The following is a 26,760-nucleotide window of genomic DNA, read 5'->3' on the forward strand; positions in this document are numbered from 1 at the left end:
AACTCCCAATTAATTATTGGGGGTTACAAAAAGGTTGAATTACCAAATTACCCTTATCATTAATTTATAATTTAGATTTGAACCTAAAGTGAAGAAAGAATGTRATTGGTCAAGATCGGTTTCCATAGTTTGTACCATATGGTTGGTTTCTATTTGAACCAACCTTTATATATATATATATATATATATATATATATATACTTATTTTAGTATTACCAAGCTCAACTTTTTTAACTTATGGGCATTACCCAAATATATCCCTAAGCCCAACATAGAGCCTAACATCTAACATAATCAAATCCAAATGAATCGCCGCCTAAAAATTCCTAAACCAGTAAACTTATCGTCACATTTGACAGTGACGGTCTCTAAATTTTGAAATCCCTCAAGAACTCTATCAATCTATCGATCTTTCCTAATCCATGGTTTGATTTCGGCACACACCATCAAGACATCAACCAAGTTATTCAATCAACTAAAATTTGCCTTCTATTTTGTTTGGTCAAGAATCGAAGGTTGTGAAGTCGTGGATTTTGTTATTCAATACTTACAATGGAATTGTAACTTTGTTAATTTGTTTGTTTTCTAATATGTATTATATATTTATTTGTTTACACTTTGGATTGCTTGGATTTTGGACTTAATAACTGCTTAATTATTACATTTATTTGTTTGGATATTTTGTTTTGTTAAAATGGATATTTAATCTAAAATTCTAAATTACATTATGTTTTTTAAGTTTAATATTTAAAGTCCATTAAAGGCCCAAACTGCCTAAACCGGTCAGACCAGACCGATTTTTCATGGTCTAGTTTGACCGATCTGGACACTTGAGGTCAAACCGCTCGGTTTGAAAATTTTATAAACCACCATTACGGTTTGGTTTGTGGTCTAAGGGGTTAAATCGCCCAAACCGACCACGAACACCCTTAGGTTTGACCACCTGTTCGGTTGGCAGACATTGGAATGAAATCTGTTAGGGAATTGGAATCTGTCTGTTTAGTCTACAGAATGTAGCTGTAAAATTGAAATAAAATATTGGTAAATGACTAAAATGCCTTTTCTGAAAATTTTAATTTTTTTAAAACTAAAAATACTTTAATAAAATAATTATTTATTATGTAAAACAATATAAAATACACAACCCAAATATAATCATAAGACAAACGACGTTACTAAATCAACGGTGGTCGGTGATGGTTCATATCTGTGGTGGTCCATAGTGGTTCAGATGGTGGTGGTCCGCAGTGGTTCAAATGGAGGTGGTCAGCGGTGGTTCAGATAGGCGGTAGCGGCGATGGTTGTTCAAATCGATGGTGGTCGGCACTGTCCGATGGTGATTCAGATCAATGGTAGTCGTCGGTGGTTGGCAGTGATATAGATCGATGGTGGTCCGTTGTGGTTCAGGTGAAGATGGTCGAATGTGGTTCAGATCGGTGATGGTCATTGGTGGTTTAGATCGGTGATGGTCATTGGTGGTTTAGATCAGCGGTGCTTCAGATTGGAAGTAGTTGGCGGTGGTTCAGATCGATGGTGGTCTATGGTGGTTCAGATGGCGATGGTCGACAATGATTCAGATCGGTGGTGATCCATGGTGGTTCAGATGGCGGTTATCGGCGGTGGTTCAGATTTACGGTGAATCAGATCAGTGGTGGCTCAGATCGGCGGTGTTCGATGGTGGTTTAGATTAGTAGTGGTCGGTGGTGGTTCAGATCAACGGTGATTTAGATCAATAGTGGTCGACGGTGGTTCAGATCAGCGATGGTTCAGATCGATGGTAGTCGGCGGTGGTTCAGATCAGCGGTGGTTCAGATCGGTGGTAGTGGTCGATGGTGGTTCAGATCGGTGGTAGTCGGTGGTGGTGGTCGGCGGTGGTTCAGATCAGTGGTAGTCGGTGGTGGTGGTTGTGGTCGGCGGTGGTTCAGATCGGTGGTAGTCGGCGGTGGTTCAGATCGGTGGTGGTCGGCGGTGGTTCAGATCGGTGGTAGTCGGTGGTAGTCGGCATTGGTCGATGGTGGTGGTCGGCGGTGGTTCAGATCGCTGGTAGTCGGTGGTGGTGGTGGTGGTGGTCGACGGTGGTTCAGATCAGTGGTAGTCGGTGATGGTGGTCGGCGGTGGTTCAGATCAGTGGTAGTCGGTGTTGATGGTCGGCAGTAGTTCAGATCGGTGGTAGTCGGTGGTGGTGGTCGGCGGTGGTTCAAATTGGTGGTAGTCGGCGTTGGTTCAGATCTGTGGTAGTCGGTGGTGGTTCAGATCGGTGGTAGTCAGCGGTGGTTCAGATCGGTGGTAGTCAGCGGTGGTTCAGATCAGTGGTAGTCGGTGGTGGTGGTCGACGGTGGTTTAAATCAGTGGTAGTCAGTGGTTCAGATCAATAGTGGTCGGAGGTGGTCGACGATGGTCATATTGAGTTTTATGAGATTATAGTATATTAGGTTAATGGCATATTTGGTATAATGAAGATAAAGATTTCATTCCATCAAAATACCATGTAGTTGCTAAGGAATGTTAAATTTCCTTATGTGTGGAATTTGTAGGATTTTAAAGATTCTTTTCATGAAAAAGAATGAACCAAACGAGAGAATGAAATTTGGTCAATGTAATTCAACATTCCAATTCTATCAAATTCCTCCAAAATCTAATGAACCAAACACCACCTAAGTGTTATTCAATAGTTAAGACAGATAATATATACTAAACATCACTTTGGTATATTCATGTGCAACTTTTGATATATTTTGACTCAACTTTTATATGCATCTACTTATACTTTGGGTACAACTTTGATGTGTTTTTGAAGACTAATGGAAATGATATATTCTTTTTGTTTACAAAAGTAAGGATTTATTCGTTCCATTAATGTTTTTTTATAGGGAAAAGTCTAAAAAAAACCAAATGGACTTTACTGTTTGGAACGATTAAGTCCTTGGACAATTTTTTGGAACAAGTAAATCCTTGGATATTTTATAACCTGCTAAATAAGTCATTGGACTTTTTAAAACATGATAAATAGATCCTCATTCCTTAAAATTGTAACATGTAACTTGAATAGAAGGTAACCTTAAATTAAAAAAAAAAAACCTTAAAAAATCCTAAAAACTTTGACTACTCATCTCCTTCTCGTGACCACCGCTCCCTCCCGTCCCCTTCTCCCTCTCACACACCATCGTCTCCCTCACACACCGTCGTCTCCCTCGCCCCCATCGCTGCCGCACCACCGCTGCACCACCCTCGTTGCCGCCACACCACCCCCGTCGCCGCCCCTGTCTTCGCTCGTCGCCGCTGTACCTCCGCATCGCCACCCCTGTCGCTCGTCTAATCAGGTTTGCTCCAAAATTACAGTAGGTTGATGTTTATTTTGCAGATCCTTGCGGGTTCTCACTGAAGATTTATGGTTCTTTTTGGCTTTTTCTAACTAACCCTTCATCAGAACCTTGTCCATCTTGTACCTTGTCAACCTTATTCAGCTGTTGTTCAATTGGAACAGATGATAAGGTCTGAGAAGCTGAAGTTTGCATCCATACCATCTTTATCACCATCTGTACCAACAGCCAATTGAGATGAATCACTTAGCTTTTCCTTGGGATTATCTTTTTTATCTAAATTAGACATAGTTGAATTAGACATAGCTGAATTAGATACAGCTTCATGTTGCCAAGTCACAACTGAATTAGACACAGCTTTTCCATGGGATTATCTTTTCTTTTTGCTTTGTAGTTTCTTGCAAATAACCATCCAAAGCTGAATTAGACACAGCTTTGATTTTCAAGGGATATTTTGGTTGATTTTGGTTGATTTTGTGACTTAAATATATAATCATCCTCTTCTCAGTTTAGCTACTTTCAATGAATATTTTGGTTGATTTTGTGACTTGAATATATAATCCTAGGGGACAGAGACATCCTTGGATCTAAAGATTGGCAAAAAAGAAGCAAACTTTAAGACTTAGATATATGGATACAACTTCACTTTGGGTCCTTGGTTTTTGAGCTTTTTGGCTTTATGTTTGGTTGAACGATTTGCACTTTTTAGATAGCCCTCGGCAATTACAACATGAGCATCACGTTCACAAATTTACTTACAAATTTTAAAAGATACATTTTGACCACAAAACATTATTTACGTTACGAACTATTTAGTTTAGTTATTTTGGTAAAATACTTATAAACATAGTCCTTTCACCTATGCCCCCATCAAAATCAAACTCACAATGAACTTCGACCAACTTTAAGAACTCAACATCAACCATCTTAAAGAAACATCAAGAATATATAGATATATTAATAAAAAAAAACATGGACTAGAGACGATGTATGCATTTGCGGTTCAACAATGTGGTTCTAGATTGAAAACAAAATATCCAGACATAAGCCAAAATAATTATCCCCCTTCTGCAAAAATTATTCCAAAGATGTGATCTTAGAGCTCAACCAGTTATCCTATCCTCGGGTCTCGACTGTCTATTTGCAAAGAAAGTTGAAAACGATGCTCATCATCAATCAAATCACTACAACAAAATTGGGTTTATAGGACGCCCCCAATCTTTAAGTGTTCCAATAAACTGTTTTATAGGACTTAATTTATAGAAACAAAATATAAAGTGTCCTATCTAAAGGCGTTGTAATAAGTTTAAATGACGCTTCCGGGCGTCTTAATAAGTTCTTGATGATATTTCTAATACAAAGTATCACATTAGCAACTTTATATAACATTTTTGAGGAATTGTCCTATAAAGTCAAGTTTTTATAAAACACTTGTTTTTGTAGGACAATTTTTTAAATAGTATCTTATAAAGTTGATAATGAGACGCTTTATATTAAAAGTGTTCTAAAATACTTATTACATCGTCAAAAACGTCATATAAACTTATTATAACACATTTAGATATGACACTTTATTTTTTTGGTCCTATAAACTAAGTCCTATAAAGAAGTCTATTATGACACTTATAATTTGGGAGTGTCCTATAAACCCGATTTTGTTGTAGTGAATCTCCGTCAATTGGCGAGGCACCGCTTCAATTTCAACATAGTGGTTCCATATGAAATGCAAAATATCTTGAAACAAAAACTCTTTCGTCAAAAACAAAAAACTTGGGATTGATCGAGTAGCATGGACGATCTATACAACTGTAATTTACTCTTACTCTCGTAAATGTTCCACAAGGATGACGTATACATCTGTAATTTACTCAGATGGAGGTTCTACAGGAACGATCCATAACAGAGAAAGATGGGATGGAAAGGGACTTGCATAAAACCATTCATCAGCGGTGGATTTGTAAGAGGATGAAATAGAAAATCATTCATCGGTGGATTTGTGGAGAAAGGGATTTGGATAAGCTTTGATCGAGATTCCACTGATAGTGGTGTCCGAAAGGGGAGGCGGGGTTTGACCCCAAAAAGGGGAATGGTTGGGGGAGGGGGAGGCCGGCCGGTGGGGGAAGGTAATGTATGCATTGCAGTTTCAATTGGTCGATGAAAAACTTGACACTGGAAAAGGCACATTGACGAAAAAAGGGTATTGGGTGATTTTTTTTTCTTCACAATGTTTTTCTGTGAAGTTTCAAATGTAAAAATGCGATCTTATGGATCTTACAAAAACAGACGGGTCTCACGTAAACCCAATCCTTTTGTATAATGTATAATTAACATAGTTTTTTATAAATTATATTTCAGATTTTTAATTTGTACTCAACAATGTGTTTGATAAAAAGTTTAAGTAAATTGTATTATCATGAAAAAGAATGATAAATTAATACCCTAAACACAATTAGGGGCCCTTTACCAAACATTTACCCGGTAAGTACTTATCAGTAAAATTTAACATATTATTTACTTACCGGGTAAGATTTTAGTCCACTAAAACGACATCGTATGCAACAATTTACCCGGTAAGTGCTTACCGTGGTAAGAGTCGTCGCCCTCGCTTACCGGGTAAAACTTTTTGTCCTTCTCTCGCTATTACTAAGTAAGATTCTTGGTCTTTACCATATTCATACTGTGAGTTAATGTTACTTAGGAACCGCTTACCCGGATAAGCGTTTGGTAAACCGACCCTTAGTAATTAAGTCGATTAAAATGTAAATAAAATTGGATAACATTTTTCTAAAAACATGGAAATTAAACATTTTGGATAACAAATGCAATCCAAAAAAACACAATCTTGGTCACCAGAGACATTAAACAAACATTTGGTAGAAATGGTTGAAACAAAGCTGAAAACACATTTAAGTTTTTGCTTTTGATTAAAGAATAGAAAGTCTTCACACACACAGACAACCAACCAGCAAACAAAAACGACATCGCAGCGAAGGTGGATGACCATGACTTGTATATATATATATATATATATAAGCTTGGGTTGGCTAGTCATACAGACATAAACATCATCTGTGTTTGATTCATTCAATAATCCAATTGACAATTCAAACCAATCTCATCAATGGAAGCTTGGATTCGAGCTTTAATGGTGATCGGCTTCATCTTCTTCCCACTGGTGGTCCAGGGCAGAGTTCGTCACTACAGCTTCAATGTCAGCATACCTTCATTACATGCTTATTTTTCATCTCATGATCCTTATAACTTCAAAGATAGAAAACTAATGAAAGATTATATATATTATGCAGGTGGTGATGAAAAAAGCGAATCGGTTGTGCTCAGAAAAGTCCATAGTAACGGTTAACGGTCATTCACCAGGACCAACATTGTATGCAAGAGAGGGTGACACCGTGCTCGTAAGGGTTGTCAACCATGTCAAATACAACGTCTCCATCCATTGGTACGTATGATTTTGACATTTTTACCATCTCTTCGGTCATTTATTTTGTTTTCCGTAACTGGACTTGTATGTGTACCGTAGGCATGGAATACGGCAGCTGAGAACGGGATGGGCCGATGGACCAGCATATATAACACAATGCCCGATCCAGCCAGGACAGAACTACGTCTATAACTTCACAATCACAGGGCAACGTGGAACGCTTTTTTGGCACGCTCATATTCTATGGCTTAGGGCAACCGTCCATGGCGCTATCGTCATTTTGCCTAAACGTGGAGTTCCTTATCCGTTCCCGAAACCAGATGTTGAACAAGTTGTCGTCTTAGGTGAGTCGAATCATCCACCCGAAAATCCTGAAACGCCATTATGTAAAATGTACAGAATTTGTGTTTAAACTTAAAAGTTGTTAAAACCCATTTTGTTGAAGTGGTTTTGTAATGTTATTAGTTGGTATTGATGGTTGTTTATTGCAGGTGAATGGTGGAAATCAGACACTGAAGCTGTGATTAATCAAGCCCTAAAATCTGGTTTGGCTCCAAATGTGTCAGATGCTCATACCATAAATGGCCATCCAGGACCAATCTCTGGTTGTAAAGCACAAGGTATACATACATATACATATACATATACATATACATATACATATACATATACATATACATATACATATGGAATTAAAAAACAGCTTTTTTTCTCCTTTGTAGTAATTTTTGAATTATAACTTTCTGCATGCAGGAGGGTTTCAATTGAGTGTAGAAAATGGAAAATCATACATGCTACGCATAGTCAACGCTGCACTCAATGAAGAACTCTTCTTCAAGATCGCCGGCCACAAGCTGACGGTGGTGGAAGTTGACGCCACCTACGTAAAACCCTTCAAAACCGACACGATCGTCATAGCCCCAGGCCAAACCACCAATGCCATTGTCACCGCCAACAAAAACTCCGGCAAGTTCATGATGGCAGCCTCCCCATTCATGGACTCACCTATCGCCGTCGACAACAAAACCGCCATCGCCACCCTCCATTACACCGGTACCCTCAGCAACTCCCCCACCACCCTAACCATGACACCTCCACAAAACTCCACCGCCACCGCCAACAACTTCATAGATTCCCTCCGTAGCTTGAACTCAAAAAAGTTTCCGGCCAACGTCCCCATGAAAATCGATCAGTCCTTATTTTTCACAGTCGGACTTGGTATCAACCCATGCCCAACCTGCAAAGCGGGTAACGGTAGTCGGGTGGTGGCGAGTATTAATAATGTCACATTTGTTATGCCCACCACTGCTCTTCTTCAAGCACATTACTTGAATCAGAAGGGGGTTTTCACCACCGATTTTCCGAGGAATCCACCSGATTCTTTCAATTACACCGGAGCTCCACCCAAGAATTTGGCTACTAMTAGTGGGACTAAGCTTTATAGGCTAAAATACAACTCAACGGTCCAATTGGTGTTACAAGACACGAGCCTTATTTCGCCGGAAAACCACCCGATTCACCTACACGGGTTCAATTTCTTTGCGGTGGGTAAGGGTTTGGGTAATTATAACCCGAAGGTGGATCCGAATAAGTTTAATCTGGTTGACCCGGTTGAGAGGAATACGATTGGTGTGCCTTCCGGTGGATGGGTGGCTATCCGTTTCCGAGCGGATAATCCAGGTACAATTGTTTAATTTATTCTTAAATTCTGATTATTTATTTTCTGATTATGGCCTGGAATTTGCAGGTGTTTGGTTCATGCATTGCCATTTGGAAATCCATACAAGTTGGGGGCTAAAAATGGCATTTTTGGTGGAGAATGGGAAAGGCCCAAATGAGTCTCTCTTGCCACCTCCAAAGGATCTTCCAAAATGTTGAGTTTTGCATTTGGAGGGTTTAATTATTTCTTCTTTTGAGCATATAAATGTTTGTTCAAGCAAATAAAGATTTCAAGTCATTTTTGTTATTGGATTATATTTATATGTTACCTTACGTTACGTTAATACACTTCTTGAAAACTTTTGCTAATCTTTGGTTTCCAAAAAACCCAAGTTCTACTGATAACTCAAACTACCACCTTAATTGTAACAGTCGCAAGTAGGGTCGATTCCACAAGGATTGGATGTGAACACATTGTCAAGCTTCTACATTTTATGTAAAATGGCGGGTGGGTTGAGATATTAAACTAAAAGTACCTTACGGATTTGAAGAAAACCAACAAAAGCTTCCTCTAACATCTACTCCTTCTCGTCTATGGTTGCTCTCTCCAAATTTTGCCAATCGGTCCTTCCAAAAGAAGGTTCCATCTTGATAACCATACCCCAACCCGCATAACCGCAACCTGAAACCCGACCAACCCGAACCTGGAGCAATCCAAAATCCGAAACCCAAAACTTAGGGCTTGGTTGCCATATCTGAAATCCAATCGCATTTTTCCTTTGCCCACTCGAATCCACCAGATGTACACCCCTAAGCAAGACCTGTAATACATGTTTGTGTTTTTTTATTAAAAAAAAAAAAGTGGGCTTGAATAGTTCAAATCAATAAAAGGGTTTCCACCAAACTAACCATTTATGACAAGAAAATTGAAAAAAAAAATAACCATTTCTACCTATGAATTCTGTTAAAGTGAATCTGTCAATTAGGCGAAACCAGATATGTTGGGCCCATCTATGATTTCGCTAACCAACCATGTCTAGTAGGTGGATTTCAACAAGTTTCCAAAACTTGATGAAATTTTGAATTTTTGACATACGCAATTGATATATGACTTTTTTACTGATTTAGTTTATCAACTGACAAAAAATGAATTGCATCAATTAACAAATTCAGTTAACGAAATTCATTTTTCTTTACATTCCTTAAAAAATGACTATTTTCTCAATTTCTTTTACATAAATGGCTAGTTTCTCGAATAAACTAGGGGTGACAATTTTATATCCAAACAAATCATTCAACATGTGTGCTAACTGTACTAATTAGATACCAATTTAACTGATACCAATTGGGATTGGTTAGTAGCGTACAAAGTATGAAAATACAGTCGATATACGGTATTGGAAGTCTCGTACCACAATAGCACCATGTTACCGACTTATTTATTATTTATTAGTTTTTGTATCTTTGATGTATTTTGTCTATACTATATTATAAATCATTTGACAAAAACTCTTATAAAACATTTTTTATGCATAAAATATTGTTTATTAATGCATGTTACTTAAAACTCAATATTACAAGTAGATTGTGCGTAAATACAACTTATTAAAGCTTCATATCTAAATTCGTGTAACTAACTATAGATAAACATAATCAAATACAGGATAAAACATCTCATTTTAAATATAAAAAATCTATTATATAATTAGAATAACTATTAAGTTCTAACAGAATACTTAATTATTGTTTTTATAAAAAAATTATTTCATTATTAAACTTAAATTAAATTATAATTAAAAAAATTACATAAAAAATGAGAATTTTTAAATAGTAACATTGATATATTCTTTTTCAAATTTTTATGATATCTTCAAATTGATAATTTTTATTCAAAAATAAAATAATTATTGTTTTCTTAAAAACACATAAAATCGTACTATAACATTGACAGAGACAAAGAATAAGACAGAACATTAAAATCGAGATGTATCTCGCTGCATTGCGTGAGTACGCTTCTAACATTAAAAATTGTAACTTCAATCTTTATGTTTGAAATTTGAACGTTCGTAAGTTTTATTTCTTCCAACTAGAAAACCCTTGAGCAAGATATGTGTAATCTGCAAACTGAAAATGTCCCTCAAATTTTGAACAAAATTACAAGTTTTTGTATATAAAGTTAAAGTTGATACAAAACCAATACCAATTTAAGTTAATATCAAGTATGCTTGGTTGATACATGATATAAGATTTTACGTATAAATATAATTGGTTGATACATTGTATTGAAGAAAACCAATTGGTTTACCAAATCCACTCTAAATAAACTACTAAAGGTGCAGGAAGTGGAACAAGGGGTTGGTTGGTTTTTCATTAAGTCTTGTATCGATGAAGTTGTTTGCATGGATTAATTTATCTATATAGATTGATAAAGTTTTTATTTGACAGAATTTTTTCATAGATAAAATGAGCGTTATTTAATTAGAAGAATTTGATTTTCTGCATAAAATTGTCCATAAAAATTTAATAAATAAGTACTTTTTGGGGGTGTTTGGGATTACTTATTTGAAACAACTTATGTTTTTCTATAAAAGCATTTATTAACTTATTATAAGTCAGAAGAGTTTAATTTCTTTAAAAAAAATTTATTACCGGTTTGATACCTGTATAAATTATTTATTCAAACACTTAAAAATACATATTACCGATATCACAACAAAATAAATCAATAAATTAATTTTATAAGCAATCTCCGGACACCCCGTCGTATCATTAAGTAGGGCTATGTCTTGGGTCGAGGTGAGGAGATACTAGTCAAAAGAAGGTCTGTTTCTCTGCGAACCCTAATGTAGCATGGCACGAAAATGAGGAACAAAACTTCATTCTCTGCCTCTCATGGCCGAATTTGCCAAATCCCTTTTCCCCAAACACCTCCTGAAACTTCTCAAAGCCAAAAAAGACCCAATCTCAGCTCTCTCCCTCTTCGACTCCGCCATTAGTAGCCCAAATTACACTCCCACCTCCTCCGTCTTTCACCACATTCTCCGCCGTATTTCACAGTCTCCAAAACTCCTACCTCAGGTGGCCCGAATTGTAGATTTGATTGAAGCCAAGAAATGCACCTGCTCCGAAGATATTCCGTTGATTGTTATCAAAGCGTATTCCAATAACGCCATGATTGATCATGCATTGGACCTTTTTCAAAGAATGACTCAAATTTTTGGGTGCGATCCTGGTATAAGATCTTACAACACTCTGCTCAATGCGTTCGCTGATTCTAATCAATTCAATCGTGTGGATTTACTTTTTAAGAACTTTAGAAAGATGGGTGTGTTTCCGAACTTGGAAACTTATAATATTTTGATCAAAATTTGTTGTAAGAAGAAGCAATTTGATAGAGCGGAGGAAATGTTGAATTGGATGTCTGAGAGAGGGATGTTTCCGGATGCGATCAGTTATGGTACTTTGATAAATGGGCTGGTGAAGAGTGGGAAGATGAGCAGTGCACTGAAGGTGTTCGACGAAATGATTGAGAAAGGAGTAACTCCGGACGTCATGTGTTACAATATTTTAATTGATGGGTTCTTCAAGAAAGGTGATTTTTTGGAAGCAAATGCGGTTTGGGAGAAGTTGGTGAACTCCTCGTCTGTGTATCCAGATGTAGGCTCTTATAATGTTATGATTGGTGGTTTTTGTAAGTGTGGGAAGTTTAAAGAGAGTTTGAAAATTTGGGATCGGATGAAGCAAAATGAGCGACAAATGGATCTGTTTACGTACAGCACCGTTATAAATATGTTCTGTGAATTGGGCAATGTTGAAGGTGGTATGGAGGTTTTTAGGGAAATGATTGCAAAAAGATTGTCTCCTGATGTTGCAATATACAATGTCTTGCTCAATGGGTATTGTCATGCCGGAATGATTAAGGAATGTTTTGATTTGTGGGAACTCATGGAGAAGAAAGATTGCAGGAATGTTGTCAGTTTCAATATTTTCATTAATGGATTGTTTGAAAACAGGAAGGTGGAAGAGGCAATTTCTCTGTGGCAGCTATTGCATGAAAACAGTTCTGTTGTAAATTCGACTACTTATGGCATTTTGATCCATGGCTTATGCCAGAATGGGTATATAGACAAGGCTTTCTCAATCTTGAAGGAGGCAGAAGATAGAAGAAATAATCTGGATGTTTATTCATTTTCTTCAATGATTAATGGATTCTGTAATGTTGGGAGGTTGAATGATGCAGTTTGCATGCTAGATCGCATGGTTATGAATGGCTATAGTCCAAACACCAATGTTTGTAATACACTAATGAAAGGCTTTATTCAGGCTCGTAAAATTGAGGATGCTATTGGCTTCTTTGATAAGATGGTCACAAGGGGTTGCTCCCCTAATATTGTCTCCTACAATACTCTAATTGATGGATTATGCAAGGCACAAAGATTTGATGAAGCATATCACCTTGTGAGGGAAATTTTGGAAAAGGGATTAAGACCTGATATGATCACTAATAGCTTGTTAATGCGTGGTTTATGTCAAGACACAAAGGTGGACATGGCTCTCAAGTTATGGCACCAGGTTATTGACAATGGTTTTGTACCTGATGTAATTATGTACAATATCATAATGCATGGGCTCTGTTCTGTAGGAAATGTTCGATATGCGTTGGAGCTATATTTCAAGATGGGTGAATACAGATGTGTCCCGAATCTTGTGACCCTCAACACTCTAATGGAGGGTTTCTATAAAACTAGAGATTGTATAAATGCATCAACCATTTGGGCCCGAATTTTGAAAAGTGGGTTTCGGCCTGATATTATCTCCTATAACATTGTCCTTAAAGGCCTATGTTCTTGTAATAAGACACCAGATGCCATTCGTTATTTGAACGATGCCATGGCAAGGGAGATTGTACCGACTGCAATTACGTGGAATATACTTGTCAGAGCAGTTTTGCGTTTTCAACCTCCGATGCAGCAATGCCAATATTGAATATGGTTGAAGTAAGTTTCTTTTTCTTACTAGTGGTTATTTCTATTGAGAGTGAATGAGTTCTATAACTATTCAACTTATTAGTATCGTTGCAAATTAGTCATTTTATTTGTTAAAATATAAATAGGAAAATACTGGAGTGCGTTGAGCTACTCTAACCATTGTACTTGTTTTGTTGCAAATTAAACATTGGAAATTGTATATTGCTCACCGTTACATATTCTTGTGTTTTCCATTGGCATTTTAACAAGCATAATAATGAGTTACCTAAAGAACTACAAGTATGATGGTTAGAAGTTCAATGCTTGCTTAAAGGACCCTCTTGCTCTTTATTGTGCAAATGTTCACTGTGGTACCTGTTTTTTGGGTTATATTTTTGGATTCGCTGTATCTTAACTTTCTGTTTTTTTGGTAATATCAATGGTGCAAGTATAACTTTAATTTAAATTTGCAATATAAAATATTCACTTCCAAGTTTTATCGTTCTTATCCCCTCTCTTTCGACACATTCTACCTTGGTAATAGAGTAAAGCATTATTTCCTTCCTGATCAATAGACTTCTTAGCTTTCTTCTAAAACAATTAGCCATGCAGCATTATGTTCAGTCTGACATTGATTACCTGGTTTTACTTTTTTCCTTCTTAGTGTTAAAGAAACCATTTTGTCCATCTTCAACCTCGATAATCCTTGCATTTGATGCATAATTGGTGTTAACAATTTGTGTTGACGTATTGTTGGCATGAAGTAAGCTTCTTATCTAAGTCAAATAATTTGCTCATATCAGCTATCTTGCAGATGTATATAAACCAAACAAAACCAAACCACCCGAATATATCCTAACCAGTGGTGAGGCCTGGGGTGGGATGTAAGCAGACATGACCCATATTGACATTTCTAGTGTCAATCTGGCTACTTGCTTAAAGATTAATGCCTAGATGGAATACTGGCCTCATGCATCTAACGATGATGGAAGATGAAGAGCTAGGTAGATCACAGATATACGTCGTTGGATCTTGGTTCTTCTATTCCCCATATAAAAGGTAATTTTGCACCACTTATTACAACTATAGTGCAATAATGTTTATATACTGTAATATTACGAGATTACTTTTTATATGACTAAAGTTTTTGAGTTTTCAATGTACAGTTGAAGTGCATGGTATCATGCCTGGAATGTCACACCTGCATTGGTGTGCAAGAATGAACCAACAAATTCAACCCACATCATTGGGATATGAATATTGAACTTGTTACAGGGTTTCTATCAAGTGTTAGCTTCATTCTGTCTATTTTATTAATTTAGATCTAAAGAATTGTATCTAGGTAAAGAAAAAAAATGGAATGCAGCATCAAGTATAGCAGGTTGTTGGTCAGAGAGATGCTGCCAATAACGTATACTGATGCCAAATTGAAGTTGTATGATATATAGTCCAAAGTAGAAAGGTGAATACTTTGGGTTATCTCTCATACTATACTGGTTTTTATTGCCAATTTCCGATATAAACGTCACTCTTTCTCTTCCATTTCCTTTGATGTGTAATTCATCCAGAGAAAACAAAGAAGTCAAACATTTATTTTGTGTTTTCCTTGTACCATTGAAGAAAATGTTAAACCTTTTTGAGCTATACATTGTTCAAACCTTGGTTTCTTTATCTTTCTATACTAGCATCATCAATTTCAAGTGGCATTTTGGTGATTCTACATATATCACCAGAAGTACAATGATGCAAAAGCTAGTAGCATGACATATCAGTCCGAAGAGTTGAGATCATACTTTGGGTTATTCACCATGCAATATGTATACTTGTTGAAAGTTGCTAGTAAATTAACATCCAACAACTAGAATTATAAGAAAAGCACTTCACTCTTTCTTTTTCTGGTTTTTCTCACTTTCTGTGCTCTGTGTTTCAGATAACATCTTCTGCTCGTAGGTCAATTGTGTAAGCAACCCGACCAAAATCAGCCCAAGAACCACGCCTTTTCTCCAATCAAATGACGGAGAGATCAAGGACTCGACTATGGAGATGCTAACCAAGCCGATCAACGCAAGGTAAATGTTCCTCCTAGTTTCTGTTCCTGCAGTTTGTTTGTTCAACTCGTTCATCTTCTGGGCTGCTGCTTTTGCTATTGATTTATCAACGGGCTTACTCTCCCCCAAGCTCTGGAAGAATAGCCCTTCGTTTCTTTCATTCGCAAACCGATTTTCAAACTCGTCCAACTTCTTTTGGTTCTCCTCTATCTCCATCTTGCTTGATTCTGCCGATTCTTCAAAAGCTTGCATTTGGCTTTCTATGTTCCCCATTATCTGTGAATAAAAATGAAGAAAGCCCGAGTTAATGCTTAGATTATTGCTAGCTACGCCTATAGTTTGCTCAGTTCATGTTGAAAATTGAAATGATGTTTTGCATTACACAAATGGTGCGAGAGACTATAGGAAAGAAATACGAGTGCATTCTGTAGGTGGAACAAAAATCAGGGAGATGGGACAAGACAAGATAGTTAAATTCCTGAACCACCCTGTCAAATTAAAACCTAAAACCTTCCATAATTTTTTCACATGTCTACCTCACTCTCGCCCATTCAGTCATGACCGTGTACCAAACGCACCTTACGTGAATTAGAAGTATGTTTAGCATATTAAAAGATTGAGCATACCCTGGCACTGGCTTCCTCTAATTCTTTAAGGGCGTTTTCGCCAACTTGGTCAAACTCGACATTGGCTTCTTCAGCAAATTGGGTAAGATAAGCAGATCGTTCATCCAGATAATCTGTGAGACGGACTTTTTGGGCTTGAAGCATGGCAATCCTTGCAAGGAGGTCCTGCTTCCGTTCATCACCTTCTGATGGTGGCGGTGATGATGATGGTGAATTGGTGTCGGAATCTTTCGACTTACAGAGAAATAGCCTTGAGTGGTGGTGATTCTTGGTGGAGAAATCTGTTTTGTGGAAAATCTCATGTTTTGTGGTAATGAAGCATGTCTGTATGGCTTTCAATGAAATCATGGTTTCTGGGTGTGTTTCAAATGGAGAGAAAGATGTTGGTTTGGAAAGAGAAGTCTTTTAAACCTCTTATTTGCTACATTATCTTGTTTTGTTTATTTTCCAGAGCAATTATTACCAAATACAGAACACCAATGATGTGATTTGTTGTACCTTGTGGATGAGAAATTGCATTTTGGTTTGGCTTTGGCATTTGTGGACCTGGAAAAGGACTTTAGCCTAAGTTTCAATGTGTTATTTTCACACTTTGTTGCGTGTCGTGTATGATACGAGGGTTGGGTGCATACATGGCGTTAGTCCGGACTCCGGACTAAACAGCACAAAAAAAAAAACCTTCAGTCTAATTCGGACCGAAAGAAACCTGGTCTCAGTGGGCTTGGGCTTGGGCCCAAGCCTGGGCTAGGCCAAAAAATTCAAGGCCCAACTAAAGTCCAACCTAAAAAAAGTCTAGTCTGGAAAAGCCTTATTGGGCCTTTATTTTTTTACTAAAAACAGGTTTGGAAGGCCCGAGCTATTTCAGATCTAAAAGACTGACCTAGTAGGGATATGTTATAAAACCGGTTGGGGTTGTTAATCTGTGATTTGGGTTTCATGGTTCTTTTAGTCTGATTATATTGGGAATGATCAACGGTTGAGATGAGATTGGTTTAATATTGGTCTTGAATCGGTTTCAAGACCATTTTTTGCGCAAAAAAATGATCGAACGGTCATTTTGAGGGCCGGTTTCGGGCCCTAATTTGTAATTTTTTTTATTTAGTGATTATATTTTGACTATTTTACGATTGTTGTATTATCTTTGTAAAAAAAATATCAAAACGTGGTTGTTTTGTGGTTCATTTCAGTTTCATCACATTCGTAATATATAGTTTTCACCATTTCTGAAATTTTTGATGCTAAAACAAATCGAACATAATCAGTATATCATGACAGCTACTGACGCGTTGTATTATTGATAAATACGAATTCTTATTTAAATTAACAAAACAACACCGAACATGTTGTATTACTGTTTTGAATAGTTAAACATAAAATATAGCTTATTTAGCTCCGTTTTCACATAAAAAATTTAAAACTATCCCATGTACTTACAATTAGGGGTGTATGCGGTGTGTTTGGTGCAATTTAGAGCCAAATTGCACTGCATAAGTACTTTGAAGTTCTTTTTAGAACTGTGTTGCATATGTTCCAAACCGTGAAAGCGCAATATGGTGTATTTATACGGTTTGTACTAACGCATTTCAGTACAGTAATTATAAAATCACAACATCAAAATGAAATCGACAATTACATTTCCATATTCTAAACAATAAAAAGTTTCAATACTTCTGAAATGCGTAATTAAAAATAGTGTAAATAAAAGAGTTCCATGATTGGTCTAAATACATCTAAAAAGTAAGATTTAAAATAAACTCAGACGATAACGTGTGAGAAAGACAAGAAAATAACTTAAATAAAATATTTGTAACGTACAATTTCAAAGAAAAACTGAAAAATCGATAATAATCAATAATGTATTAGTTATTTTCAATTAGGTAACGGTGATGTGTATACATATTGATTTTAAAAATATATAAACGTGTGTGGGGCAGTATAATTCGGAACCACAGTGCGTTAATTTAAGACAACAAAAATTTGAAAATAAAGGATCAAAAGGACAAAAATATGGTTAAAATAGGTCATATTATCGTTCCCAATGGTCAAAAAACGGTAACTACTTTTGAAAAAAATAGGTCGGCTCTAAATGGGCCGGGCCGGGTGAGGCCTTGTTTTTAGATGAAAAACGTAACCGACAGACTATAATCGGTCCCTACCTTGGGCAGCCCCTGGCCGGGCCCATTTAACCATACCTACTTACAATGATAAAAATCCATTTGTAACCCATTGGGCTTTATGTTTTGTTTACCAATAAATGATTGGGCCACTTTTATGGGAACCATATATAAGTTTAAGCGAGGGTAAATCGGTAAATATACCGGTGAAAAATTTAAACTTGAAGACTGGTAGTTGTTGAATGGTTTGATGCAAAATGATTAAGGGGCTGTTTGTTTGGCTCTTAATGATTACATTAAGAGGAGACCTCTTAATCGGTAAGAGGCAAAGACTGTTTGGCAAAAAAAAATTAACCTCTTAATGGTTACAAAAGCCTCTTAACCATTATGTGTCCAAGGCTCCACTAAATGGTTCAGATCCCTATTGTTCCAAAATTACCCTCTCTTCCAGTCGCTCTTCTTCACAGCGCATCCCACGTATCGCCTTCCCTCCATCGTTGTTCGCCTGTCTCCGGTCGCCGCCCCTACAACGATAATCCCACAGTCGCCTACTGTCTCCTTCTGCCATCATCCATCTGCTTCCACGGTCGCCGTTCCCCTTCATCTCCTTCAACGGTCGCCGTTCCCTCCATCTCCTTCGACGGTCGTCGTTCGCTTAAGGTATTTCCCTAAAATCGATCTCCTCGCTTCCCTACATCTGCTTTACCGTCTTCTTCAATGTTTATATTTAAACCTTGCAATCACACGATGAGCTTTCCCTAAAATCGATCTCCTCGTTTCCCTACATCTGCTTGGTTTCTGTCTATGTGGATACATGATTTTAGGAAACAGTGGTTTGTTTCTGTCTATGATGCTTCATTGATGAACTTCTTGATCAAGTGATAATGATAAGTGGTAAAGGTTGGATGCCATTCTTTCTTACTAGCAAGATATCATCAACCAAAATAGATGTCCAATTTATATAGATACTTGTTGTCTAGCAGAAACTAATCGAAAGCAAAGCAAAATCAGTTGCAAATAGGCAGAGGGTTAAAATGGTAATTTGTTGTCATTCAGAGAACAGTTACCAAACAACATTATTTCATTCAACACTTAACTATTCTGACCATCTTAACCATTCTGACCACTTAACCATTATGCACCAAACCATTCAGCAACCGCCAAACAGCCCCTAAGTGGACAAAATGATTAAGAGGCTCTTATAATATAGTACAAAATGAAATGTAATTGTTTGGTAATTATTCATAATGAAATTAGGGTGCTAAATGTTAATGGAGACCCAAGATACAAAATTATTCAGAGGATTTTGATACCATTAAGAGGCAGTCTTTTTTTTGCCAAACAAGATTCACCTCTTAATGAAACTATTAAGAGATAAACAAACAACTATGACTCGGTATTTTATTATGAAACGCTTCGATAGCTCAACATGATAAGTTCTTGTGTAAGGTGTATTGGTTCTTGTAAAAAGATCTGTTTTAGAGCTTGAGCTCCAATATTTTTTGAATTATCGAACTCGAGTTTGATGCTTGTTTAACGGTTCGAATCCGCAATCGATTAACTCATTTACTGGTTTAATCTTGATAATATGTATGTTTTTATTGTATTATTTATGAACAAGTTGAGTCGAACATTGTTGTTATGAAGCTCGGGTTGTTAATTCCAATGTGTTATTTTATGTTCGAGATTAACTCCAGCTCAAGAATTATTAAGGTCGAGATCGAGATAAATAAGCTCAAGCTCCAATAGCTCGTTTGAATCTCGAATCATTTGCACCCCTACTAATGATGTTTGGTTGAGCCCATAATATTCTGGGTGGAAAAAAATTCAGTATTAACCATCAAAACTGAACTTGATATATTCATTCTATTACTGGTTCTAGATTCTCTTAAGAGTGGATTAAACTGGTGGACCTTGTGGTATGCTTAAATTGTAGACCAGGTCTCTAAAACAAATTATCCACATTGATAGTCCTTAACTTTTCAGTTTCATCACACTTAAGGTCTCTAAAAGTTAACATCGTCATTTAACATCCATTAGAACGAACAAAATCAGTCTTTGGATAAACTGTAAGCACCAAAAGTTTAATTCACTCTAAATTTAATTGTGTATATATATATATATATATATAATATTTATTAAAAATGATTTTAAGTATGGTTAACGTAAGATAGATATATAATATTTTTGTTGATTAATCTGGATATCCAACCTGCTATGCAATCCGACTAATCCTAGGGCGACCACCTGCTTTGCAGATAGCGCAGAGTCACCGTATTTGAACCTCCGTGGCCACAAGGGAACTTTTATTCCTCCTTAGATTTGAACCTGAGACCTCCTGGTACTTTTGACTTTTGGAGCCAAGCTCAAACCAATCAGACATTACTCTTACGGTTATATAATAAATTTATTCGTTAAAATACATAATTTTTTTTGTTATGAAAAAAATATTTGCATTTTAAAAGTTAAAATATCATGAGACGTTATTAAATTAAATTATCAAATAATTATGAATAAATTATAACAATTAAATTGGTTATATAATAATCAAAATATATTTTTTTGTTAATCATACTTCAAATATTTTTAATAAAGAATTTTTTTTAAAAATAGGAATCACAATTAATTTTAGAGTGAATTACAGTTTTGATCCCTATAGTTTGCCTAAATATTGATTTGTTCTTTCTAACGATTGCTAATTGCTGGTGTTAACTTCAGGAACAATGAGTATTATGAAATTGAAAAGTCAGAGGCTATCAGTGTAGACAGTTTATTTTAGGGTCCAAATCCAAGTTGAACAAACCATAGGGACCACCAGTGTAATTCATTCTTTTCTTAAAAACCAATTATTGGTTCTATGTTTTTTGAAATATCGCTTCAACGGAGTCGATTATGCCTCGTTTTTTTTCTTTTTCAAAAAAAGAACAACGTCATTTTTAGCTTTATGTTTTTTAAATAGTTGATTCTGAACAAGAAATGCTCGAGGTAAAAGAAATAGTTCCTTTTTAGGTAAATTCTATTCAAAATTAAAATATTTATGCATTAATAATCTGTACAAAATGTTTACGGTATTGATTTTAATTAAACAGATTGTAGCGGAATAAAACTAGACTGCCAATAAAAATCTAAACATCACATTATCCGGTCAAATATTTGATGGCAGAACATAAGGTTATTGCAAAATTTGGTCTGGAACAATAACACCAAAGAACCAATTTGGTTTTATTTGATTTGATTCTCGGTTTCATATTATCTAAATACATTCTCACTTCAACTCAGGGGTCTATCAGTTTAGGTAAAATATTTAATGCGTTTCTCGACTGGATAAATCATTTTTGGAGGAGAAACTATGCGTTTTTGGGATTTTTCATGCTCCTTGTTTAGAACCTCTAACGAGTCCAAATGGGTTGGACCTGATTCGGCTGAAAAAAGAAATACAACTTTAGTAAGAACGTCGTTTCGCATAATATATGATTCATGCTCTTTTAGGTTCTTTAAATTTCATGGGTGGAATAGCTACTGAGATCAATGTAATCAGTTATGTCTCTTCTAGAAGTTGGTTAGCTACTGCTCATTTTGGTTCTGTAAAATTCTTCTTCTTTGTGACACACAGAAAGGGCTCGCAATGCAGTAAGATTTGAAAAAGGAATTAATCATGACTGTGAATCTGTTCTTTACACGACCCCTCTTAATTGAAACAGGAGATCCATGAGTTGAGTTCACTCTGGTTCTATTTATTCTTTTAATTTTCAAATTTGATTTAAATCTGTATACTTAAATAAAAAGACCAGTAACATTATTTGGAACTTTTTGTTTTAATTATGTTCTCGTTTGAACGCTGACTAAGATTATAAGATTTTTTGTTTTTAAAATTAAAAAAAAATTGAAAAAAATATTAATGGTGAATGATAAGACAAAAATAGAGTACAAATTACAAAGGCAAGTCATAGGGTTTTGTGCCCCCTCTCTCTCTCTTTAAACTTTACCTTTTCCTTTTTCTTTTTCTTGAAGCATGTTGGGGTGTTTTCATTGTCACTTTTTGACTTTATTGTGATCAAGATCACATAGTATATTTTGATCATTGAGCTTTTATTTATATATGTTCATATATATATATATATATATATATATATATAGGAGCGATTAATGACTTACAGTTTTGAAATTACAAAATAGTCGTCGTAATTTGCAAAAAATAACAACTGTATTTGATCCTTCTCTCTTTAACGATCGTTAAAGATTTTCGATAAATGAGGGGGTTTTCACACTTTTATCTGTTTGTTTGTATTTAATCTGATAAAAACCATATGGATCAAAATCATAAAATCGATTTTGATCGTGTATAAACATAAAAAAATGATAAAATGAAAAAAAAAAAAAAACTCAAGATGGTTGTGATTCACAAACATAGAAAAAGAATCCAAGAAAAATAAAATTTTGATTATATTTTAATTATTATTGTCAAGTAAACCTTGATTGTGTTTAATAAATGGAGATGTTATATTTTTTTAATTATTTTTTTTTTTTTGAAATTTGTTCTCTCTCTAACGATCTTTAAAAAATCCGTTAAATGGAAGGCATCCTTGGTATTTTATTGATTTTTTATGTCTTTTACGCAATCAAAATCGATTTTATGATTTTGATTCATGTGATCTTCGATTGGATAAATAACAAAGAAATCGATAAAAGAACAAAAATCCTTTATTTAACGGAACTCTTTAACGACCATTAAAAAGAGAGACCAAATCCAGACATTTTGCAATTACGATGATCATCTTGTAATTTTAAAACTATAAAGACAAAAAGTGTTATTTACTACAAACTACAAGGACCAAATTTATAGTTTACCCTTAAATATATTTAGTTTAGAAATGTCTATTTAATTGTTTATAGTTCAAATAAATGTGTTTTTTTTAGTCGAAAAAGCTCTCGTTCTTAAAAAAAACACGTCAAATTTTACATATATCACATAAGCATTCTTAAATTAAAGTTTGCAATTTTCGATTGATAGAATCTTATATACGTCTTTTAAAAATATTGTTCTTAAAATATAAATCAGATAATAATATAAACCATTTACTTAATCTTAGATTATTCTATAAATTCATATTTTATATTTAAATTTATGTATAAATAACAAAAAAAAAAAGATATCCAAGAAATTATTGTGTTTGATTTGGTGGGAATGAGATGTCTCATTATCAAAAGGGTGGAGCAAACTTGTGCCTCCTAAGACAAACACAAAAAGCTCTGTATACACAATCTATGTTTAATCCATATTATTCTCTACAAATATTATTATATATGATTCAGTTATTTTAAAAAGCGGTAAATATTTAAGAATTAAAAAAAAAATGATCTTAGTCCTTTCATATGGTCAAGATTGATTTTTACTGATTAAAAATTACGGTTATTTGAAAAATAGAGGGGGTAGTTTTGTAACTTTTACAAATAAGCGACAAACGGATTCATATGTGAACTCGTGTAATTAACATATGAACCTGTATGATTTACGTATGAACAAATTAACTGATTCATATATGAACCAGTCACGGACACAGTCGTCCACACACCATTAGGTTCCTTCATCACATTTGAGAAAGGTGTTTTTGCCTTTCGTAAAAAGAAGATATCCTCGTTTGAACTTCCATCTGTCTCTCTACATGCAAATCATGCATCCTAAGAGTGGTGCTTGGCACCGGTGCCTGAAGTCGAACCCAAACCTCAATCATTTTGCAAGAATATTCACTTTCTTACCCACTAAGCTTCCACGAGGACATGACATGGTCTCAACCTTTCCACATTTGTATAAATCTATTCACTTCGATTTATATAAATGTGTCCGAATCGATGAATTTTTAAAGGATATAAGCAACTGGTTAATGCCGAACAACTAAACCACGGGTATTAAAAAGAAGTGTTTTTTTTTTTGGTGCGTTTTGTTACACAATCAGCAGCAGTACAAAACGTTACAAAAACGCAGTTTTTTATCCCATCAAAATAAGTGGCACAAATGTCATAGATAAAACCAAAACAGGTAAATTACTAAACTACCCATGTCAAACTATGGAGGAAAAAAACACAAGAAAGAATGTGCAGAACAACAAGAAAAGAATTTTGATGTTATTCATTTAAAATGAAGTGGCAGAGCATGCTAATGAGAACTAACACCAAGCAATTAACATAATGGAATGGGAACCCAATTAACCAACCAATTTTAAGATACATAAAACATAAGCAAACATGTGTTATTACAACATGAAATGCAAGAAAAGACGATCGACCTTTTCGGGGTTTCAGTATAGCCCAAGCATGCTTCTGGAAATCGAATGGGAATTAGTCGTTGGTCTACTTGTGATCCCAATTCCACCTCTTCGACTGCCGCTCATTGGCGCCAAATAGAATCGTAAAAGCCCGTTGTCGATGTGGGTTGGCGAGTATCTTGCACTACGATTCCGTTCAAGAACAAACTCTTCTCCGTTTCTCTTGTTCTTGCCGTTCCCAAACCCTTGTTCGTTTCCCATGATTTTACCATTCATCTTAGAGTTCGATTTCCTCGTGTTATATGAAGAACTTCTCCAGCTGACGCTACTATTGCTTCGAAAGATTTTCTTGTTAATCCCACCATTTGCTTCGTTATTGCCTTCTCCCCGTAAATCTTGCCAAGATTCTGAGTAAGATCTTCCCACTCCATTAACACTACTGCACCGGTCTTCATCATCGTCTTTATTCCCTGAATTCCGGCGGTGGATAAACCCCCATATCTTCCAGCTCCACCGGCGGGATTTCTTCATCTCCTTCTTCTCTAACCCAATTGCAGTCCCAATCCCATTATCCCTAAATCCCAATTCAAAAGTTTCTGAACAATCATCTCTCAACGAATTTGAAGCTGAAACCCTTGGGGGTTCGTTATCAAAGGTTACGCTTGCAAACTTTGAACTTCCATGAACAGGATTGTTATCAATGGTGGCAGGTGAGACTTTGGCATTTGAAACAATTGGAGTCACCTTTGTTTCATCCAACTCTGCAACTACAGCGGCAGCCATTTTTCGAATGGAATTGGATCTGTCAAGGCTCTTCCTCCGTTTAGAGGAAGAATCCAGATAATATTCTCGGGTCTGGGTTGACCCACCCGGGATATTATCGTCCGCCATCGAAGGATCTTCAACAGGGATTTGCGTATCACAACGAGGGACGTGTACAACGGGAACATCTTCCACCATGGGAGGCAGCCGTGGGAAGGTCCTACCAATCAAATATCCATCCCATGAAGCCCTAGGCTCGTCAAACGAGTATCTCGGGTCATCAAACGACATCCGACCCGCATCCAGTGAAAACCTAGGGTCGGTGTCGCACGATCGCCGTCCGAAACCGTAATCGGCGATTTCAGACTGAGTCTCGCGGTATTTACGCGAAATCGGTTTCTTCGGCGGCAATGTAGCCGTTAATATGACGCCATTACTAGTGACGCCACTCTTCTTCTGCTTTCTTCTCCATTTATGCCATTTCTTGCTCAAAACAGACGCTGCTGACCAGAGATTTGATAATGAGGGCTTTTTCGACTGCGAGTCGAGATCTATGTGATCCTTCATTGGCTTCAAGACTTCGACAGTTGCATCCTCTTTTTCATCAATTTCAGCCACCTCTTCCACAATGTTGTTGTCTAAATCATTCACACTTCTCACGTCTAGTTCCTCAGTAACCCTAATTTCGTCGCCATCATTGTCTTCGTTGTGAACTGGATCTTCTTCATGATCTTCTTCGTGATCTTCTTCTTCGTTTTCTCTGTTGGTTTCGAGAACGATGCCGTTGTTGCCTAGAATTTGTTGTTGAGAATAGGAGTGCCTAGGTTTGTTATCGTCGTGGATTGAGAAGAGTGACCACAGAGTGTTCCGTCCCCTGACGTCGCAGGACTTCCGTTGAGGCTCATAAACACAAGCCGAGATCGATAGTCCTTCATTCTTCGAAGCGGAGAAAGATTTGGTTCGTCGGAGCTCCGGTAAGAACGAATTTCTGGTTGTTGTTGTTGCTGCTGCTGCTGCTCTTGTCGTCGTCGTCTTGCTTTTGTTTGCTTCTGAGATATTGATGGAAGAAGGAACTCGAAAAATAGCCTTAATTGCGGCAGCGGCGGTGGATGATGATGTAGAGTTACGTCGGGAAGAAGATGAAGCAACGGCAGCATTGGCTGACTGATCTAGAGTAGTGAGACGTTCGCAGAGGCATGATGGACAGAAACCGGTGAAGTTCTCGTCAGGATGGCGGTCACAGCTGAAGGATGATCGTGGTGGCTGCAACGGCAGCACCGGCGGCGGTTGGTCGGCGATGGCGGTGGGATTCATCACAGGCGGTTGTGGTAATGGTTGTGTAGTGAAGTGCACACTCTGCTCATGTTAGCAACAGTGAAAGAGAAGTGTTTAATGTGAGAATGAAAGAGTTTACGTTTTCGAGAGTTTTTTTTTCCATGGAGAGTGAAGGGATTGAGAGAGACAATTGAATTAAAATATATATTTTATTTTATTATATTTTTTTAAAAATAAATAAATAAACAATTATTTATTTAATTTGTTATTTTTAGATAGAAATAAAA

The 26,760-nt window shown here is 36.3% G+C and overlaps 4 protein-coding genes across 5 annotated transcripts; 2 read left to right on the forward strand and 2 right to left on the reverse strand.

The window, feature by feature from the left end:
- Window positions 1–6,441: 6,441 nt before the first annotated feature.
- On the forward strand, window positions 6,442–8,722 carry LOC112518150 (laccase-4-like). The gene is made up of 6 exons (XM_025125748.1): window positions 6,442–6,531; window positions 6,626–6,777; window positions 6,859–7,103; window positions 7,251–7,379; window positions 7,513–8,439; window positions 8,507–8,722. Exons 1-6 carry the CDS (start codon window positions 6,442–6,444, stop codon window positions 8,635–8,637), a joined length of 1,674 nt encoding a protein of 557 aa, XP_024981516.1. The 3' UTR covers window positions 8,638–8,722.
- A 2,539-nt stretch (window positions 8,723–11,261) lies between these two features.
- LOC112518265 (pentatricopeptide repeat-containing protein At3g09060) lies at window positions 11,262–15,390 on the forward strand. Of its 2 annotated transcripts, XM_025125901.1 has the most exons (4): window positions 11,262–13,415; window positions 14,200–14,444; window positions 14,552–14,674; window positions 15,316–15,390. In XM_025125901.1, exon 1 carries the CDS (start codon window positions 11,311–11,313, stop codon window positions 13,402–13,404), a length of 2,094 nt encoding a protein of 697 aa, XP_024981669.1. In that variant the 5' UTR covers window positions 11,262–11,310; the 3' UTR covers window positions 13,405–13,415; window positions 14,200–14,444; window positions 14,552–14,674; window positions 15,316–15,390. The 2 variants fall into 2 exon arrangements, with proteins under 2 accessions (XP_024981669.1, XP_024981670.1); XM_025125902.1 differs by lacking the exon at window positions 14,552–14,674 and having other exon boundaries at window positions 15,316–15,378.
- On the reverse strand, window positions 14,955–16,477 carry LOC112518267. The gene is made up of 2 exons (XM_025125903.1): window positions 16,060–16,477; window positions 14,955–15,709 (listed from the first exon to the last, which is right to left on the reverse strand). Exons 1-2 carry the CDS (start codon window positions 16,405–16,407, stop codon window positions 15,266–15,268), a joined length of 792 nt encoding a protein of 263 aa, XP_024981671.1. The 5' UTR covers window positions 16,408–16,477; the 3' UTR covers window positions 14,955–15,265.
- Window positions 16,478–24,278: 7,801 nt separating this feature from the next.
- LOC112518327 (UPF0503 protein At3g09070, chloroplastic-like) lies at window positions 24,279–26,519 on the reverse strand. The gene has a single exon (XM_025125979.1). The coding sequence runs from the start codon at window positions 26,510–26,512 to the stop codon at window positions 24,470–24,472; it is 2,043 nt and encodes a 680-aa protein (XP_024981747.1). The 5' UTR covers window positions 26,513–26,519; the 3' UTR covers window positions 24,279–24,469.
- Between the last annotated feature and the right edge of the window lie 241 nt (window positions 26,520–26,760).

The sequence above is a fragment of the Cynara cardunculus genome (assembly GCF_001531365.2).
Source record: "Cynara cardunculus var. scolymus isolate 2C chromosome LG 9, CcrdV1, whole genome shotgun sequence".
In the NCBI taxonomy this organism is placed as follows: domain Eukaryota; kingdom Viridiplantae; phylum Streptophyta; class Magnoliopsida; order Asterales; family Asteraceae; genus Cynara; species Cynara cardunculus.

Bases quoted from the DNA above. Each gene is read 5' to 3' on its own strand.
- LOC112518327 (XM_025125979.1), bottom strand. From the start codon at position 26,512: ATGAATCCCACCGCCATCGCCGACCAACCGCCGCCGGTGCTGCCGTTG.
- LOC112518265 (XM_025125901.1), top strand. From the start codon at position 11,311: ATGGCCGAATTTGCCAAATCCCTTTTCCCCAAACACCTCCTGAAACTT.
- LOC112518267 (XM_025125903.1), bottom strand. From the start codon at position 16,407: ATGATTTCATTGAAAGCCATACAGACATGCTTCATTACCACAAAACAT. The intron at 15,710-16,059 runs GTATGCTCAATC...TTTTATTCACAG, and splicing joins TAGAGGAAGCCAGTGCCAGG to ATAATGGGGAACATAGAAAG.